At 47.0% G+C, this 17,972-nt stretch overlaps 2 protein-coding genes across 4 annotated transcripts in view; one reads left to right on the top strand and one right to left on the bottom strand.

The window, feature by feature from the left end:
- The first annotated feature begins 65 nt into the window (after positions 1 to 65).
- Positions 66 to 17,972, top strand: part of Oplah (5-oxoprolinase (ATP-hydrolysing)) — a 34,579-nt gene continuing 16,672 nt past the window's right edge. Inside the window, exon 1 of one of the 3 annotated variants that reach the window (XM_006521509.3) lies at positions 66 to 224. Coding sequence is in view for 1 of the 3 variants with exons in the window: in XM_006521508.4 (XP_006521571.1) it covers positions 3,753 to 3,819 (67 nt within the window). In the remaining 2 variants the exon portion in view is untranslated. Of the gene's footprint in view, positions 225 to 3,555; positions 3,820 to 17,972 lie in introns of those variants that run through there. The other 2 variants (XM_030248806.1, XM_006521508.4) reach the window with 2 other exon arrangements.
- On the bottom strand, positions 577 to 3,850 carry Exosc4 (exosome component 4). Its single transcript, NM_175399.4, has 3 exons — positions 3,584 to 3,850; positions 2,011 to 2,217; positions 577 to 1,891 (listed from the first exon to the last, which is right to left on the bottom strand). Exons 1-3 carry the CDS (start codon positions 3,752 to 3,754, stop codon positions 1,532 to 1,534), a joined length of 738 nt encoding a protein of 245 aa, NP_780608.1. The 5' UTR covers positions 3,755 to 3,850; the 3' UTR covers positions 577 to 1,531.

The raw sequence follows: 17,972 nt of genomic DNA, 5'->3' as shown, positions 1-17,972 counted from the left end.
GAAACCAGATTGTGCGCATGCTCACAACTGAGGTCGCCAGCTCTGCGCGTGCTCAAAACTGAGGTAGGCTGGAGAAGTACGGGATGCAGTCATGGCCAGTGGGCGGAACTGGAACCTGGGGCTGTGAAGCTGCGGGCGAGCAGCTGGAAGGCGGGACGCTGGCGGATCTCACGACAGAGCAGCGACAGTGTGCCTGCCTAAAGGTTCTCGGGAGTGTAACGCAGGTGGGTAGAGAGCTAGAACGACGAGAAAAGACTGATGCCTGCTGAAGTGAGATACTGAATGACAGTGTTGTAGCTATGACTTGAGGGACCCGTGTGAACTGAGGATTCGACGCTAAATCATTTCTGTGGATGTCATGAACCTTAAGACAGTGGGCTCACTGGCACAGTGGGCGAGTTGGTGGCCAGAGGAGATGGGTGGTGGTGGCGATGAAGGTAGTTTCTCTAAAAGGTTGCAGGGGTAAGGGCCTAAGGATAGATGGCCAAGAAGCAACAAAAGGTGGCTATCCTCCTAGAGCCCAAAGTAAGCGGGAGGAAAGGCCCAAGGAAAGAAGACATTAGTCCAGTGGTTCTTAACATTCTGACCTTTAATACCGTTCCTCATGTTGTGATGATCCTCAAACATAAAATTATTTGGCTGATTCTGAATAGCTAATTTTGCCGTTACGTCATAATGTCATCTCTTAATGATGGACACCCATAGCCAGCTGAGTGCAACCTCGGCCTTGTGCTCCTGTCCCTGATGGGCTGTGTAAGCATGGCACACTCCTTAGCTGGAGGACTTGAGTGACCAACATAGGCGAAGGGGGAAACTCCAATTTGTAAGCTGATTCCAACTTGAGTTTGTTGGTCCCCGGTTTGAACTGTGGTTAATAGAAATACCACCGACAAGTCCAAGAAGAAACTGCCCTGGGCCAGAGCCAATCAGGGAAATAGAGGGAAAGTGCCTACCATTGCAACGGTTACAGATAAATTGCTCATCACTGACCAAACCCTGTGCATCGAGATACCTCTTTGTGCCGGGCGGTGGTGGCACACGCCTTTAATCCCAGCACTCAGGAGGCAGAGGCAGGCCTGGTCTACAGAGTGAGTTCCAGGACAGCCAGGGCTACACAGAGAAACCCTGTCTCAAAAAAACAGGAAAAAAAAAAAGATAACTTTGCGAAATAAGGCAACTGACAGGCAGGAGACCCCTGCTCCCTGATCAAACTAGTATAAAAACCCTGCCTAATTGAGGCTCAGGGCTCTCAGCACAAATCTGGTGTGTTGGAGGAGTCTGAGGTCCAAGCTTAAGGGTGAAGAAAGTCTGAATTCGCATGCAGATTCATACTCCCAGGGGTCTTTGCGGACCCTAATATCTGGGCAGGCACAACAGGTGCACCCTTGCTCTTCCTAGCACAAGTGCTCTCTCCACTTAGGGACTGCACTATAAACTGCGCTGTAGGGCCCTGAGCAGCTTTTAAGTGCTGTACAGTAAGGTGTACTCGGGAGAAGAACAGGCCTTTATTCTGGAAAGGGGTGGTTGCCACTCAGTCCCCCAGTGAGACAGAGGCCTCCTGCACGTGCTGTCGGACGACAAGGTCCAGCAGAGTGTGCACACCTCGGGCCGCCTGGGCAGCAGCCTCTAGCACCTGCTCCAAGTGGTCTTCGTGCAGCCTCGAGTCCATCTCAAGCAGTGCGATCTGGCCGGAGGCGGGCAGCAGGGCCAGGGCGAGCTGGGGCCCTCCAGCTGCTTCCTCCACGTGGCTGAGGTCCGCTAGTGCTGTGCCATCCACAAAGCCAGCTGAACATGCGCATACAAAGTCCCGCATAGGTATCCCAGCATCCATCACTGCTAGCGTGGCTGCATTCACACATGCTGCGTAGGTCCCACCATCTGCTTGCAGCACCTACAGGGGGCATCAAGACATCTGATGGACTGACATCCGCATCCTGCAGCATCTCAGACAGCCCACATAGCTTTAAGCTCCGCCCCCGGGGGAGGGGTTTGACGGTGCAGGTAGCTCACCTGCACGTAGATGTCGATCTGAGAGCGGGGGTGCAGCTGTGTGAGGATGGCTGCCTCGAAGGTCTGTCGTAGCTGCAGCCCCATCTCACAAGACTTCCGGTCTCCATGAGGCCTTCGCTTGCGCTCACCTGTGCTGAAGGTGGCTGAACTGTACTGACAGTTCACTAGAGCCCGGTCAGGCAGGGCTCGAGACCGGGAGCCCCGGATCTAGAGGAAAAAGAATGAATGAGCCAGGCCTGCCTACCTCCTGGGACGCACTCGATGGCTCAACCTTCCTCCTCCTCTTTCTAAAGTGCTAAAACAAACAAACAAAACCCCAGCTACTCTGGTTCCAAATCATAGCTGAGTGGGGGGGGGGGGCTACTTCTCAACCTAAGCCAAAGCATTGTCACCTTTAGCAGCCAACTCTTTGTTCTTCAGTTTCTCCATTTCCTCCCAAATTATTCCCATTGTGGCCACCATGATTACAAACATCTGGTTTGACTGTGTAACCCACACACTAATATTTTACTTACCTTCCAGAAGCTTCCCATTACAGTAATGTAAAAGAAAAAAAATCTCAATTTCCCTGACTTTCAAAGCCCTGGGTCCTCACCTCCTTGGTAACTCCTCAACTCTATTTGATCTACTGTCCCTCTCCCTACCAAGTCTTCCCTCATGTGTTCTATACCTGATCATCCACCTAGAAAGCCGAGCTCCATATGCTAGCAAACCTTAAAATGTGCACATTTGCCAGCCTTGCTACAGCACTGCGACACAGCAATAAAGGCAGATAATTTAATGTCCTTGTTTTAGGAGTTTATGTTCCCGTAGAGAAACAAGCAAGGTGGAAGACCCAGGAAAATCGATGTAGTAGGTGCAGAAATAGCCTGAGAGGCCTTTTCCTGACAAGATGTGGGAAGAATGAGCTGAAGGAACAGGGAGTGAGTGGAGCTTCGCCAGGCTGGCTGAGGCACCTCAGAGATGAAGCGGGCAGCCCGTGAGAAAAAAAAAAAAAAAAAAAAAAGGCTAAGCAGAGGGCCCACTGAGACGGAGGACTTAAGCTGTAAGACACAGGTATATTCCCTCGAGGTGGGATCACAAGCCCCCGGTCCCTGCATGAGACAAATCATAGTGGCTGAGGGCAATCTGAAGCAGCTCCATACCCCACACGTGGGATCAAAACAAAAACATAATCACATAACATAACTGGGTTCTTAAAGAAACCGATATTCTCAGTACCTCACGGGGCCTAACACACAAATTTGAGGGCCATGTTAGGGACGCAATTTTCCTGAGAACTCAGGGCATAATTATATTCACTGCTTAGAGGATGCAACACAAAGAGGACTGAAATGGAAGTCGGCCAAGAGAAAGAGCTCGTAAGATGAAGTCAAAAGAAGCCAGGTTCTCACATCATCCCCGCTACAACACGTTGGGACAACCTGTGTGAGATGCTTTCTGCCGGGAGGCCCACAGGGACTCAGATGGGATTGTAGTATACTGCTGCATGGGCTCAGGAGTTAAGCCGTACGACTTAGGTCTCCTCCCTTGATGTGCGGCCAGGAGCCCCCGGTCCCCGCCGCTTACTCGCCTCGTGCGGCCCGTAGACCACCGCCAGTGCCTTGGTGTTGCCCTGCTCGATGTAAGCCGAGCCATCGGCCTGCGCAAACACGCCCATCCGCGCCTGGATCTTGCGCAGCTCCCCCGCGCGGCGACCGTCTATCCGGTAACCCTGATCGGACAGGAGCTCCAGCCCGGCCATGATGTACAGTCCTGACTCCGCCTCCGACAGCTCGACCTGGACCTTCAGGACTACGACTTCCGTCGGTACGTTTCCTTTTCAGTCTCGGTGAACTATAGCTTCCGGTAGCCTAGTCGCTTTCCGGTCAAAGGGAACTGCGGCTTGTGGCATCCCCGGCTTTCTGAATGTTCGACTTAAGCCTTTCAGTTCCGGGAAACGGAAGGCCCGAGGCGAACGGGTTTTTGTGCTTCTCCCGGGTTGTTGGAGTAGGTACGCCAAGAAGACTGGCTTCCGGACGTCTTTGGTTTGTTGGAGATGCTGGCCCGAGCAGAGACATTTTTTGGTCTTATTTTTTTTAATTGTATATCTATTTTTATTGTATGAGTGTTTACTTGCTTGTATGTCTATTCGTCACATGTGTGCTTAGTGCTGTGGAAGTTAGAAGAGGGCGTCAGATCCCATGGATCAGGAACTACAGGCAGCTGTGAGCCACTGTGTGAGTGCTGCGGAATCAAACCTGGTCCTCTGCCCGCGTGGTTTTTACCGTGGTCAGTTTAGCTAAGCACAGTTGTTTGTTACACATGATTATTATCTCTGTGGCTTAGTTTGTTTGTTTGTTTTTTTTTCCTTTTTTCATTTCCTTGGTTAAATCCATAAGTTTCCCTCCCTTACCTTGCCCAATAAGTTTCTCTATCACTTGAATACAAACACAAAGGGCCTGCAGTTGTATATATGCATCTGTATAGTAGGGCTTGAAATTCTGATTTTTTTTTCTGATTATTTTTAAAGTGTGTTTTTAGATGTTTATTTATTGTTATATCTAAGTACACTGTAGCTGTCTTCAGAAACCAGAAGAGGGCGTCAGATCTCATTACGGGTGGTTGTGAGCCACCATGTGGTTTCTGGGATTTGAACTCAGGACCTTTCTTTGGAAGAGCAGTCAGTGCTCTTATCCACTGAGCCATCTCACCAGCCCGGAATTCTGATTTATTTTTAAGGATTGGGTCATTTAGTATACACTTTTTTGGAGTGTTTTCACTCGGAATATGAAATCAACAGTCCTCAGGTTTTGTTGTTGTTGTTATAGATAAAAGATAGATTCACAGAAAGAACACTGAGCTGAAATTACTCTTCAGGTGGGCCTTATTAGGAGAGTTAGGGCACCGCTGTCACAGACAGCAACGATGCACCCTTGTGGGCAAGAATATTCAAAGGAGTATGCTCTGGAGAGATGAGTGTGACATAGAACAACACAGGTGTCCTGGAGGGAAGGCGCATTCAGTTCTGAAGAGTTAGGAGAGTTAGAACATCACACCAGCCAGCTGGAGCGGCTCAAGCCTTTAATCCTAGCACTCAGAAGGTGGGAGCAGGCAGATCTCTGAGTTCCAGGCCAGCCTGCTCTACAGAGAGTTCCTGGACTACACAGAGAAATACAGTCTCACACAAAAAACAAAACCAAACAAAAAAACAAAAACAAAACAAAACAAATAAAAACCCAGAAAAACAAAAACAAAAAAACCCCAATGCATAAACAAACAAAACCACCAGGACCCATATGTGAACAGAACTCTTCCTCCTATTCCTCTTCTTCCTCCTCGTCCTCCTCACAGAAGTTGTGGTCTAATGGCCTCCATGCCTACACCATGGCAGGCACCCCTGTCATTTCCCCAGATAAATAAAATGTAAAAATAATGTCTAGCAGTAATTCAAAGCTGTCTTGTGTCTGGGGAGGGAAAGAACTCTGAGTATTACAGGGTCATAGCAGCTTTTTATCAGCTCTCTGTCCCAAAAGAGACTGTTTAGGGAGGCAGAGGGACTGTCACCTACCTGTCTTGTTACTCTTACAATTCTAGCTTAGTATATTCTAACCTTTCATGTCAGTCCAGTACAACAGAAAGAAGAAGAGAGACACACCATTCCTACCCCAGCACCTCTCCTTGTATCTGTCTCATAGTGACCATTGTCATTAGCAGGGAGCTTTACCCTTTTCACCTGCCGCCCCCCCCCCCCCCGTCATCCAGTCCATTTAGTGCCTAAGGAAATGTATGTCACTACCCAAAATTAAAAAATTAAAGCAGTGAGCTTAGTGTATAGAATACCGAGAAGAGAGGGTGGATGAGTCCCAAGGTTGAACATCCCAAGACATATGCAACCAGTGCTGGGGACACCCCCCCCCAGCTCCATGAGAGGTCTGTCAACATTTAACCTCAAGAAAAGCAGATAGGTTGGAGAAATGGTCTACCACACAGACCCCAACCCTAACACTTACAACATGGCTGCTCACAGTGTACTGTGTATAATGGCTGGACGCCAGTTACTAAGAGAGCCAGCTCCCTCTGATGCAGCTTGGCTGAGCCATCTTCAGCGCTTGACCCTCTGCAGCTGGACTGGGCTGCTTCCATGTGGAGCCTTTTTACCAGGGTAGCCTGAGCACCTGCCATCCCTGTTAGGGGTTGTTTATCTTGTGCATTGCTGGTTATACTAAACTGCCTCAGGAAATCCAAAGGCCCTCTACCCCATCGTGTGGCGAAAGCTTCAGCCACTTAGAATAGCCAGAATCAAGCTGGTCTTCGGCCTGAGGAGTCTGAAGGAAGTTGGTGGCCACTCCAGCCTCCAGCTCCATAGCACCCTCATCAGGCCTCTTAATGAAAGTGTCCTTCCACCTCTTAGGACCTCAGTCTGGCAGCATCAGGGTCAAGGTCTGAGGCCACTGCCCCTCACAGGCTGGCTCCTCTGGCCCATAGTCTAGTTGCAGAACCAGGATAGATCTCAGATTCAGTTTTTCTTTTGCTTTAGGTTTTTGATCAATTGCCTGACAAAAAGGTTTTGGGAGAGTTCACAGCGGCTGGGACTTTCCAGGATTTGGTAGTTGAAAATCAGAAAGACAAAGCGGCTTGTGCTCACCTGCCCCCCCCCCCCTTTTCAGTGTGAGGCCCCAGCCCATGGGGCAGTGTACCCATTTCAGGGTGAATCTTCGCTCTTCAGTAGTCCTCCTCTGGAAATGCTTACTAAAAACACTCCTGAAAGTGTGCCGCACTCACGACTTAGAGATCTCTCTCTCCTTGTGTGTGTGTGTGTGTGATATGATGCATACCCTGGTATCTGAGAGTGCCCACAAAGGCCAGAAGAGGGTATTGGATTGGAGCTGGAGCTACAGACAGTTGCATCCACCAAACATGGGCACCAGGAACCGAACACTGACTCTTTGCATGAGCAGCAATGCTTTTAATTGTTGTCTCTCTAGACCCAGGTGTGTATGTCTGCCTGTCTGTCTCTCTTTCCTTCCTTTCCTTCCTTCCTTTCTTTCTTTCTTTCTTTCTTTCTTTCTTCCTTTCATGCTGTTTCTTTGTGTAGCCCTGTCCTGGAACTTGTTCTGAAGACCAGGCTGGCCTCAAACTCACAGACCTGCCTCCCAAGTGCTAGGACTAAAGGCATGCACCAGCTTCTAGGTTTTTCTTAATCTAACCAAGTTGACTATCAAAATTAAGTATTGTGACATAGGCATGTATATTTGGCTGCTTTATTGAATTCTTGTATCTACTATCTTTCCCACCCTTATCCCATTCTAATCCCTTCCAACCCCCGCCCCACCTCCCATACACACACACTAGGTTGGAGAGAAAGAAGGTAAGACGAGAAAGGGGGTGTAGATCTCTTTAGACTACTGCTTGCTGATTAGTGGCATTGAGTTCCTAGGACATCCAGCAAAAAGCAATCAAGCAATAGCAAAACAAGCAAATGCAACAGCAGGAATCAACAGCAGCGCCAGGGGGAGCAGCAAGCAACAGCTGCCAGGCCCTTTTGGGGCTCTCACATTTATACCCTCTCAAGAGTCCCCAGAATTCCAAACATAAACAGGTGCAGATATGCAGTTGGCAAAAATCACACCCGTCTTAGAGCAGGAGACAAATCATAGTGGCTGTGGACAATCTGAAGTAGCCTTATATCCCACACATGGGGTTTAAACAAAAACATAATTACATAACATAACTGGGTTCTTAAACCAATATTCTCAGTACATCATGAGGTCTAATACTTATACAAATTTGAGGGCCATGTTAGGAATGCAATTTCCTGAGAGGACTCGGAACTCAGGGTATAATTATACTCATGGCTTAGCAGATGTAACACAAAGGGTTGGAATGGAAGTCAGCCAAGGTTATGTGGTGAAATCAGAAGCCAGGTCCTCCAAGATGCTTACACATCATTCCCCTCCTGCAACACGTTGGGACAATGTGTGTGGAGATGCTTTCTGCCAGGGAGGTCTGCAGAGACTCAGATGGGATTTTAGTGTGCAGCCGCATGGGCATGCTCTGCTGGGCAGGCACTCAAAATCCCAGCTCCCAGAAGGGAAGCCGCTGTTCAGCATGCGATGGATTTATTTGTACAAACAGTTGAGTCACAGCAGACCATTCCGATCAGGGAAGGATGGGCACCCCCCCAAGACTTCATGTCCAGACGCCGGCCACTTTGCATTTTGAAGAGTGATCTCAGACCCTCTGTCTGGGTGGGCTCCTTTTCTCACCAGACCCTCTAAAAGCAGGGATACAAAGCTGTAGATCCAGAAGTAAGCAAAGAAAATGGGAAAAGAGTCCAGCATGCGATATAAATGCTAAAGTTGATAGATACTACATCCTAAAAAGAAAAACAGTTATCTAACTGCCTGGTGTAATTAACTGTTCCAAGTCCCCCCAGCTTTTTTAGATTTCCCATGGTCTGAGGATATTCTAAAGATAATACGTTTATGATATCACCTTCTACATATAGAGAGAAGGTAACTTAATTTTTCTTCTAATACATTTGATCCTCTTTTTTTGTTAATTTCATACATTTTATACAATGTATCATGATCATACATCCTGTTAACCTCCATTCCTTACCCACACACTTACTCACACCCTTCTTCTTCCCAGCTAGTTTCCCTTCTTCATACCATTTGGGTGCGTGCTGGTTGTGTGTCATAGCTACAAGTGCTGTGTGGTCCCGACTCACCAGCCATGTCGTATCCAGAGGACAGAGTTTCACCGAGTTCTTCCCAATCCCTCAGCTCTTACAGTCTCTCCAGCCCCTCTTCACTGATGCTTCCGGGTCTTGGAGGAGCAATACAAATGTCCTGCCTTGAAATTCTGATTATAAGAGCTGAGATGATATGTGTATACCATTGTATCTAGCTCCAAAATGTTTGAGATGGTTATAGGATTGGGCTGGCTCGGGATTAAGGGCACTTGCTGCTCTTGCAGTATTAATAAATTCATGAAAAGAACATTTTATTTTAAAGCAACTATTTGGTGTTTGTATTGCTATGACCTGCATGTCTTCAGGGTTATCCTGACTGGACTGACAGGAGATGAAGAAACCCCAGGCACAAACAGAAACACTGGTTCCAGGTGGGTCATGTACTTTGATGGAGGCAAACCAGCAGCTCAGAAACTCAGGGCACTTAACATATAAAGCCAAATGAAGGTTAGCTAATCTCTGTAGAGAAGCTCTGTAGGGGAGCTGTCTCAGGCTGCGTTGTTGGAGGAAGGTGCTGCACATGGACTAGGGGAAGGCCTTGCCATTTCCCATGGTCTGAGGTACAGGGGTCCTTGACATGGCTGTGCTTGAGTCAACAAAACACAGTTACTTTGACTTCTTCCGTTTCCCATAGCATAATTTTACAATTTGTGGTTTTAAAGGACTTAGTAGTAGCAGTAGTTCTATGAGACAGGATCTTACCATATAGTGCCCGACGGTCTGGAACTCGCTGTGTAGAGCAGACTGGCCTCAAACTCCCAGAGATCTGTCTGCCTCTCAAGTGCTGAAATTACAGGCACGCACCACCATATCAGCCTATGGTTATTCCTTGCTAATTATGTGTATATCTGCATATGTGCACTCGAGTGCAGGTTACAATGGAGTCCAGAAAAGAAGGCTTCAGGTCCCTGGAGCTGGAGTCACACCAACTCGGGTGCTAGGGACTAAACTTGCAAGAGCAACTTTATGTGCAAGAGCAGTAGTGTGTGCTCTAACCCCTGAGCTTCTCTTCTGTGCCAGTCTTACCAGTTACTAAGGATAAAGGCACATTTGTATGTGAATAAGATGGATGCACTTGCTTCTCTTAACAAGAGTTACATCAGGACTCATCAACACTAGTATGTAGTGTTTTGCAGAGTTGACTGGTATTTTGATTTTATAACTTTCAATGCTGAGAGTGCTAGTTTGAATGAATATATAATAAAAAAAATAACAGAACTATGTTTGGGGCTACTTAAGGAATTATTGAAAATGTTCCCCTAATCCCAAGCCAACATTCATTTAACAAATGTTTATGAAACTCAGGCCAGCAACTCAAACAGTTTAAGATGAAGCATCCTGGGCTGGTAAGCGAGACGGAGTAGCAGGTTACAGTACTCTACAGCAGCTCCCACAACCCAAGTCCAGTTCCTGGGATCCATAGTGAAGAAAGAGAACGGACTCCTGCAAACTGTCCTTTGAATGCCACACACCCACCACACTCACACGCACAAAATGAATGAGCACGTTGTGGGTGCTCAGGAATGGGAGCAGGGCGGGTGAGATGGCTCATGGGAAATGTTTCTTCATTGCACTTGTTGCCAAGACTGATGACCTGAGTTCAATCCCCGAGACCTGGGGGGGGGGGGGTAAGAAGCAATGGCCTTCACATTCGTCCTGTGCCTTGGCTTCTGAGTGTACACACACACACACACACACACACACACACACACACACACACACACACACTCACACACTAAAAACCATCCCGGGTTGAGGAGATAATAGCTTAGGTGCTAACTACTTGTTGCAAGGTCAGATCCCAAGAAACCCACTAGTGCTGGGTGGGTGTGGCAGCCTGCCTGAAATTCTGCCCAGGAGGAGACAAGGGATTCCTTGGAGCAGGCTAGCAAGAGTAGCTGTGCTGCTGAACTCTGGGCTGAATTGAAAGCCCCTGTGAGGCCCTGCCTCCGTGGATGAAGCAGGAGCGCAGTCAAAGATGATTTCTGACATCTGACATCGACCTATGGTCTCCATACGTATGTACAGACAGGTAGCCGTGAGCATGGACACCCACATAGATGCATGCACACACACTAATATACCACACACATGAATAACGGAAAAAGGAAAAAAAAATAAGATTAAACATCCTAACAGAATCCAAGCCAAAGATAGAGTAATTTGTGCTTCCGTGTCGAGGGATGTTGATAGCAAAATACTAAAATTCTTGTTTTCTGTAATTAAGTATTGTGTGCCTATAAAGTTAAGTCATAAAAACTAAAACTTTACAGAATATTTCCAGGAAGAGTTTCAGGAAAGCTTGTGTCACAGTTAAACACTTCAATATGTAATATGCTCAAATCTAAGTTGATGTGTCAGGCAGCGAGCGTAGTATGTGTGTGCAAAAAGTGTGCACGGTTGTGTGTGTGTGTGTGTGTGTGTGTGTGTGTGTGTGTGTTTAGAAACATGATAACAGTGAAGTTGTTCATGACCCACAGTTTAAAAAGCTGAGGTTTGGGGCTGGAGAGAGAGCTCACTGGTAAAGAATACCACCACGGTGGTTCACAACCATCCTGACCTCTAGTTCTAGGGGTCCCACATCGCCTTCTGACCTCCATGGGAACTTGGCTTGCATATGATGCATTTTCATACACTCAGGCAGAACATGCATATGCAGAAGATACATGAATCTTTAAGAAATCAGTCTAAGGAAAAAAAGCAGGAGTTTAGATAAGTTCAGTCCAGATACCAGCTCTTACAGATAAAATATTCTGTAAATTCTTGGGGCTTTGTGAACTTTGAAGAAACCTGGTAACAGCTTTTTTTTTTCACGTATCGTATATACCAATTAAGTGATTTAACAGCCATCTCACTTTCTTGTTCATGACTAATCTTCCATTCCTCTTGAATTACCAATACCTATTAGGCAATTTCATCAGCTCCTCGTGTTAGAACAGGCACCAGAAGGAGGCAGCTGTGTTGCTAGACGCTATTTCCACATCAGAACAACCAGAATAACAGTTTGTCAATAGGTGACTGGTTTCCTTGAGCCAAAACTGACTGCTGCCCAATTTAACCTCGTGAAGCTGGGTCCCATGCTCTGCAGAGGGTTCCCTGCCCAAGGACCAGAAGTTTAGGTTGTCATTGGCTACTTAGTGAATTCAAAATCAGCCTGGGCTATTTGAAATATGGTCTCAAATTTTCTTTCCTCCAGACAGGGTCTCACTTGTAGCTCTAACTTGATAAGCTGACTAAGGCTGGCCTCGAACTCATTAAGAACCTCTCTCTTCCTGCCCAGCTCAGAACTGTTTAGTTTAGTTTTTGGTTTTGGTTTGGTTTGGTTAGTTATTTTGAGACAGGGTCTCACTTTTATAGCCCTGACTAGCCAAGAACTTGACTTGTAGAACTATTCTGACTTTGAACTCATAGAGACCCACCAGAATCTGCCTCTTAGGTGCTGGGACTAAAGGCATTTGCTCCCACATCAGGCAAAAGATCTTTTTAATAATAATAATAATAATAATAATAATAATAATAATAATAAAATGGCCATAGGGTCCCTTGTGAGGGTCCTAACTTGGAAAGAGCTGATCCTTTTGCCTGGCCTAGATTCCCAGTTCTCTTGGGCAGCACAGATGCACTTCCCGCCCCCAGGAGACAGTGTCCCTCCTGGAAGAGACTGGCACCTGACAGATAGCCTGGTATATACCTTAAGAAGATTACTTTTACATCCTGACTGACTGGCATTTCCCCCTCCTTCCTCTTTTCTCTGTCCCTCCCCATCCACTCCTCCATTTCACTTTGAAAAAGAGCAAGCCTCTCATGGATACCAACCAACCACGCCATAACAAGTTGCGCTAAGACTAGGCACCTCCTCTCCTATTAAGGCTAGACAAGGCAACCCAGTAGAGGAAAAGGGTCCCCAAAACGGGCCACGGAGTAAGAGACAGTTCCTATTGCCACTGCTAGGAGTCCAAGCTACACAAGTGTAACATTTGTGTGTGCAAAAAGGGCCTAGGTTAGGTCAGTCCCATGCAGCCTCTCTTACTGGCACTTCAGTCTCTCTGAGCCCTGATGGGCCCAGATTAGTTGATTTTGTGGGCTTTCTTCTGATGTCCTTGACCCCACTGGCTCTTGCAATTCTCCCCCCACCCACCCCCATCCTCAGAAATCCCCAGGCTCCACCTAATATTTGGTTGTGGGTCTCTGCATCTGATGTATCAATTGCTGGGTGAAGCCTCTCTGATGAAAACTAGGCTAGGCACCAATCTGTGAGTATAGCACAATCTTTTCATTGACTTTTTTTTTTCTTTTGCCATTTGTGGTTGATTCTATCCTAGGTAGGCCTCTAGCTGTCCAGTCTCTGGTTCCCGGGGTGGGCTCCCTCTCATGGGTCTCAAGCTGGACCAGGCATTGGTTAGCCACTCTCACGATTTATGTGACACTTCTACCCCAGCACATCTTGTGGGCAGGACCAATTGTAGGTTAAAGAAGCTTTTGTGGCTGGGTTGGGGTACCAGTTCTTCCATTGGGAGTCTTACCTGGTTACTGGAGATGGCCAGTTCAGGCTCCATATTCCCCATTACTAGGTGTCTTAGAGTCACCTTATAGATTCCTTATAGATTCCTGGGAGTTTCTTTTTTCTTTCTTTCTTTTTTTTTTAAGATTTATTTATTTATTATATGTAAGTACACTGTAGCTATCTTCAGAAACCTTTTTATCTCGTTCCAGCCCCGCTCCCTTAGAAGTTTCTATTGCACTAGAATTCTAGCTTGTCCCAGAGATGCCCCTTTGTCTTCCTGCTTTGTCTTTCCCTGACCTGATAACTCCTGTTCCCATCCCCACATCCAGACTGTGATAGAATGCTAACACAGGCTGGGCAGTGGTGGCATAGGCTTTTAATCCCAGCACTTGGGAGGCAGAGGCAGGAGGCTGAGTTTGAGGCCAGCCTGGTCTACAGAGTGAGTTCCAGGACAGCCAGAGATGCACAGAGAAATCCTGTCTCAGAAAAAAATAAAGAAAGAAAGAAAGAAAGAAAGAAAGCTAACACAGTAGTGCTAGGCCACCATCTACACATCACACACCACATCCTGTTGTTCATGGGCCTCTGCATAAGCAATGCTATGACACTTTTGCTGCGCCCAGACTCTGGGCCCCTGCAGAGGCAGTTACTGTTGCTTTGTTTTCTGGTATAGGAGTCCAGATATCCTGCTGCTTTGTATGAATCATCATCTTTTGTTGAAAACTGGGAATTTTAGCTATCTCGCAGCAATGTTGCATTATGACTGGCCAGGTTCTTGGGCTTGTTCATTTTTTAGTTTTTGGTTTACTTCTGCCCGGATCAGCAGTGTGAGGTCCACTTCCTTCATAGTATATGGTTTCTGATGTCACTCCTTGGTGTCTTGGCAGTGTTTAGGAAGCTAGAAGCTCCACCAGGGACAGGACAGGTTGGTGTTTCCCCACTGATGGCGAAAGGTTGTTGTGGTGGTTTGAATATGTTTGGCCCAGGGAGTGGCACTGTTAGGAGGCATGGCCTTGTTGGAGTAGGTGTGGCCTTGTTGCAGGAACTGTGTCACTGTGGAGATGGGCTTTGAGGCCCTCCTCCTAGCTTCCTGGAAGTCTTTCTTCTCCTGCTTGTCTTCAGAACAAGATACTGAACTCTCAGCTCCTCTTGCACTATGCTTGCCTGGGCACTGCCATGTCTCCCGCCATGATGATAATAGACTGAACCTCTGAACCTGTAAGCCAGCCCCAATTAAATGTTGTTCTTATAAGAGTTGCCTTGGTCATGGTGTCTCTTCACAGGAGTAAAAGCCTAACTAAGACAGTTGTGCTGAAGGTCCTAGGTTAGCAAGACTTCTGTGTTTGCCCAGGGATTTGTGTGGCTGGGTAGTGTTCCAGTCTGCCCTACATGTAGAGTGCCAGGGACTGAATCACAGATCCAAAGACATCTAGCTCTGAATTACAGGAATTAGGAACACCTACTTTATTTGGCAAAAGGTACCTTGCAGATCCTGAGATATGGCAATGTTCCTTAATTATGCGTGTCAGGGAGGCCATTGTAATAGAAAGCATCCTTATTAAAAAGACAGGGGAGTAATTTATAATTTGACCTCAGAAAAGGGGGCAAGCTTTAAAATGAACAGAATGTAAAGCATACAAAGGGATCAATATGTGGTTTTATTGAGTAAAAGACAAACATAAGAAAGGGAAAGAGGGGCTGGAGAGATGGCTCAGCAGTTAAGAGCACTGACTGCTCTTCCAAAGGTCGTGAGTTCAAATCCCAGCAACCACATGATGGCTCACAACCATCCATAATAGGATCTGATGCCCTCTTCTGGTGTGTCTGTAGAGAGCAATAGTGTACTCACATACATAATAAAATGATATTTATTTATGTAAATCTTGAAAAAAGAAAAAAACCCAAGCATTTCTATTTCTTTTCTTAGTTTTGTTTTGTTCTTGGTTTGGTCTTTTAAGACGAGATCTCATTGTTTAACTTCTTGGCTGACCTGGAGCTCAGAGAGATCAACTTGCCTCAGCTACCAGAGCACCACTCCTGGACTTAAACAGCTATTTCTTAAATTGTTGAGGTCCAAAGTGATGTCCATTCCCCCATATTTTGGTGGGTAGAAAGTCCCCCAGGAACTCGTGAAGCTGACTCACCTCTACCAAAGAGAGCCGTTTTCCTTATCCCTGGCAGAGAGGACAAATGGCCGTCTGTGGTACATAGTACTACCAAAGAGCACGCTGGCTACCAGGCTCCTTCATTATCACAAGTACCTGTTACACATTTCAGAGTCCATGCTAACAAGCCGGTTCTCCTCACTCTCTCCCCTTCCCTAAACTTCAGTAGCTCACAGGCTCCCCTCCCCCACGCTCATTCTCCTTATCACCCTGTTATTTCAGCTGTATTCCCTCTTTGGCTTGTGATCTTTTTTGCCTTCCTGTCTTCTTCCTCCTCTCTTCACTCCCTTGTGCTCTCCCTGTCTCCTCCCACTCTGCTCTGCTCCTGCCTCTCCGGTGGCAAGTTCCAGACTGCTGGGCACACTCGGTCGGTCGGGTGCTTTCTCTTTCTGCTCTAGATTCTTCCAGATGCCTCTGGCTGTTCTCTCATGTCGACAATAAAAACTTTTCCCGGGCTGGTGAGACGGCTCAGTGGGTAAGAGCACCGGACTGCTCTTCCGAAGGTCCAGAGTTCAAATCCCAGCAACCACATGGTGGCTCACAACCATCTGTAACAAGATCTGACTCCCTCTTCTGGAGTGTCTGAAGACAGCTACAGTGTACTTACATATAATAAATAAATAAATCTTTAAAAAATATATTTTAAAAAAAACCAACCTTTTCCCTTAACCATACTCACTGGTGTTCTGGTTTCTCAGTAGTAGGCAGAGCTTTGTGTCCTAGATGCTCAGATACAAATTGGTCTACACACAATGACTGAAATCTCTTCTCTAGAGAACCTGAGATGTTTCTCACAGTATCCTCAGCTTGGGGTGGGTGGACAGCACGCATAGCATACATTCCAAGAGTTCTAGCTAATCTTCATTAGGATGTTTAGGTCAGCTGCAGAGACTGGTACTATACTAGCTGGCCCAAGGTCATTTGGCTTTCTGTCTGTTACATTCCGTCTCCTCTCAGGCGTGTTATAGTCAGCCGAAATGTCTACTCTGTGGGACTCTGGCTTCTTCAGAGAGCTTGCAGGTGTGGCTCTTAGCAGGTTGACACTTTTCTGCTTGGTGGCTTTTCCCTGAGGTTGCCATTGTCCCCTGATGTCCTCCCGCCTAAGTTTATCCAATCTTAATTTCCAAAGAAAGCCAGAGCTCAGCAGCTGGGAGTCCCTCCCTTTGTCCCCTTCCGCCAAGTGGGTCTGTGAACAGAGAACAAGATTTCTTTCCCCACAATGAGCCCCTTGTCCCTGCACTGTAAGACAAGGTTGTAAGGATGGTAGACTCATCAATTCAACTCTTCCTTCCCAGCGTGAAACTTACTCCCTATCCCTGGGAGAAGGCGAAGAGCTCCTGAGAGCTTTCGTAATTCATGATTGATTTTTTTTTCCCTTGAGGACAGAGTTTCTCTGTGTAGCCCTGACTGTCCTAGAGCTCTGCCTGTCTGCCACCACCACTGGACTCTTTTTTTTCCTTTTGGTTTTTGGTTTTTTGAGACAGGGTTTCTCAGCATAGCCCTGGCTGTCCTGGAACTCACTCTGTAGACCAGGCTGACCTCAAACTCAGAAATTCATCTGCCTCTGTCTCCCAAGTGATGGGATTAAAGGCGTGCGCCACCACACCCAGCTGGACTCTTTTTTAAATTTATTTTTATGTATATGAGTATTCTGTAGCTGTAGAGATGGTTGTGAGCCACCATGTGGACCATGTGAACTCAGGACCTTTGGAAGAGCAGACAGTGCTCTTAACCTCGGAGCCATCTTGCCAGTCCTACCACTGGACTCTTAGTAGACCTTATATAGCAAGCCTTTGCCTTTCTGTATGACCTTGGCCAATATCCAGAGTGAAAGGGTCACCGATGATGAGGGACCTGCCCCTGCCAGAGTTCTCCAGATCAAGGACAGGAGGGTACCTCCCGTGTCCCCTAGCATTCTCTAGTCCTTGAGCAGTTCAGATTCCAGCTAACAGAAACTGGCCTCCACTGCTGTGGCATGGGCAGGACCAGGGAAATTTAGAGGCACAAAGTTCATGTGAACCCATCCAAAGTTCCCCAACTAGTTTGGGTGCATGGACTCTGCTTTACCAAAAAACCCAAACATATTGGCTGCAATATGTGTGGACAAACCTGTTCATCTAGCAATGGGAGATGGAGATAGGGAGATCGCTTGCCTGACCAGCATTAAGTCTCAAACCCTGGGATAAACTGCTGAGGTGCTTATCAAACATATCAACATATCATATCAAATTGGACCAGGTTCTCCCAGCATCCCTCAGTCCCTACCCCTTACAGAGTAAGGCTGGCATACCCTACCTTCTACCCTGAAATCTCTAGCTTAACATCAGCTACTCTGCCCTTTCCCCAGAGGCTCTTCCCTATATCATCCAGCCATTTTGGTTACCAAGTTCTCTTTTCACCTTTGACCTACTTGGCTGCTGTGCCCGGTTCCCCTTTCTCCCTTTTCTCTTCCCCTCCTCCGTCTCCTTCTATGGCTCAGGTCATGTCTACTCTGGACTCTTCCAGATGTCTCTGCCTCTGGCTATGCTCTCCCTTTAATCTACAGTAAACCTTC

This window comes from Mus musculus, chromosome 15 (assembly GCF_000001635.26).
Source record: "Mus musculus strain C57BL/6J chromosome 15, GRCm38.p6 C57BL/6J".
In the NCBI taxonomy this organism is placed as follows: domain Eukaryota; kingdom Metazoa; phylum Chordata; class Mammalia; order Rodentia; family Muridae; genus Mus; species Mus musculus.
Note: the sequence above shows the minus strand (reverse complement) of the source record. Positions and strands in the feature narration are given on the sequence as shown.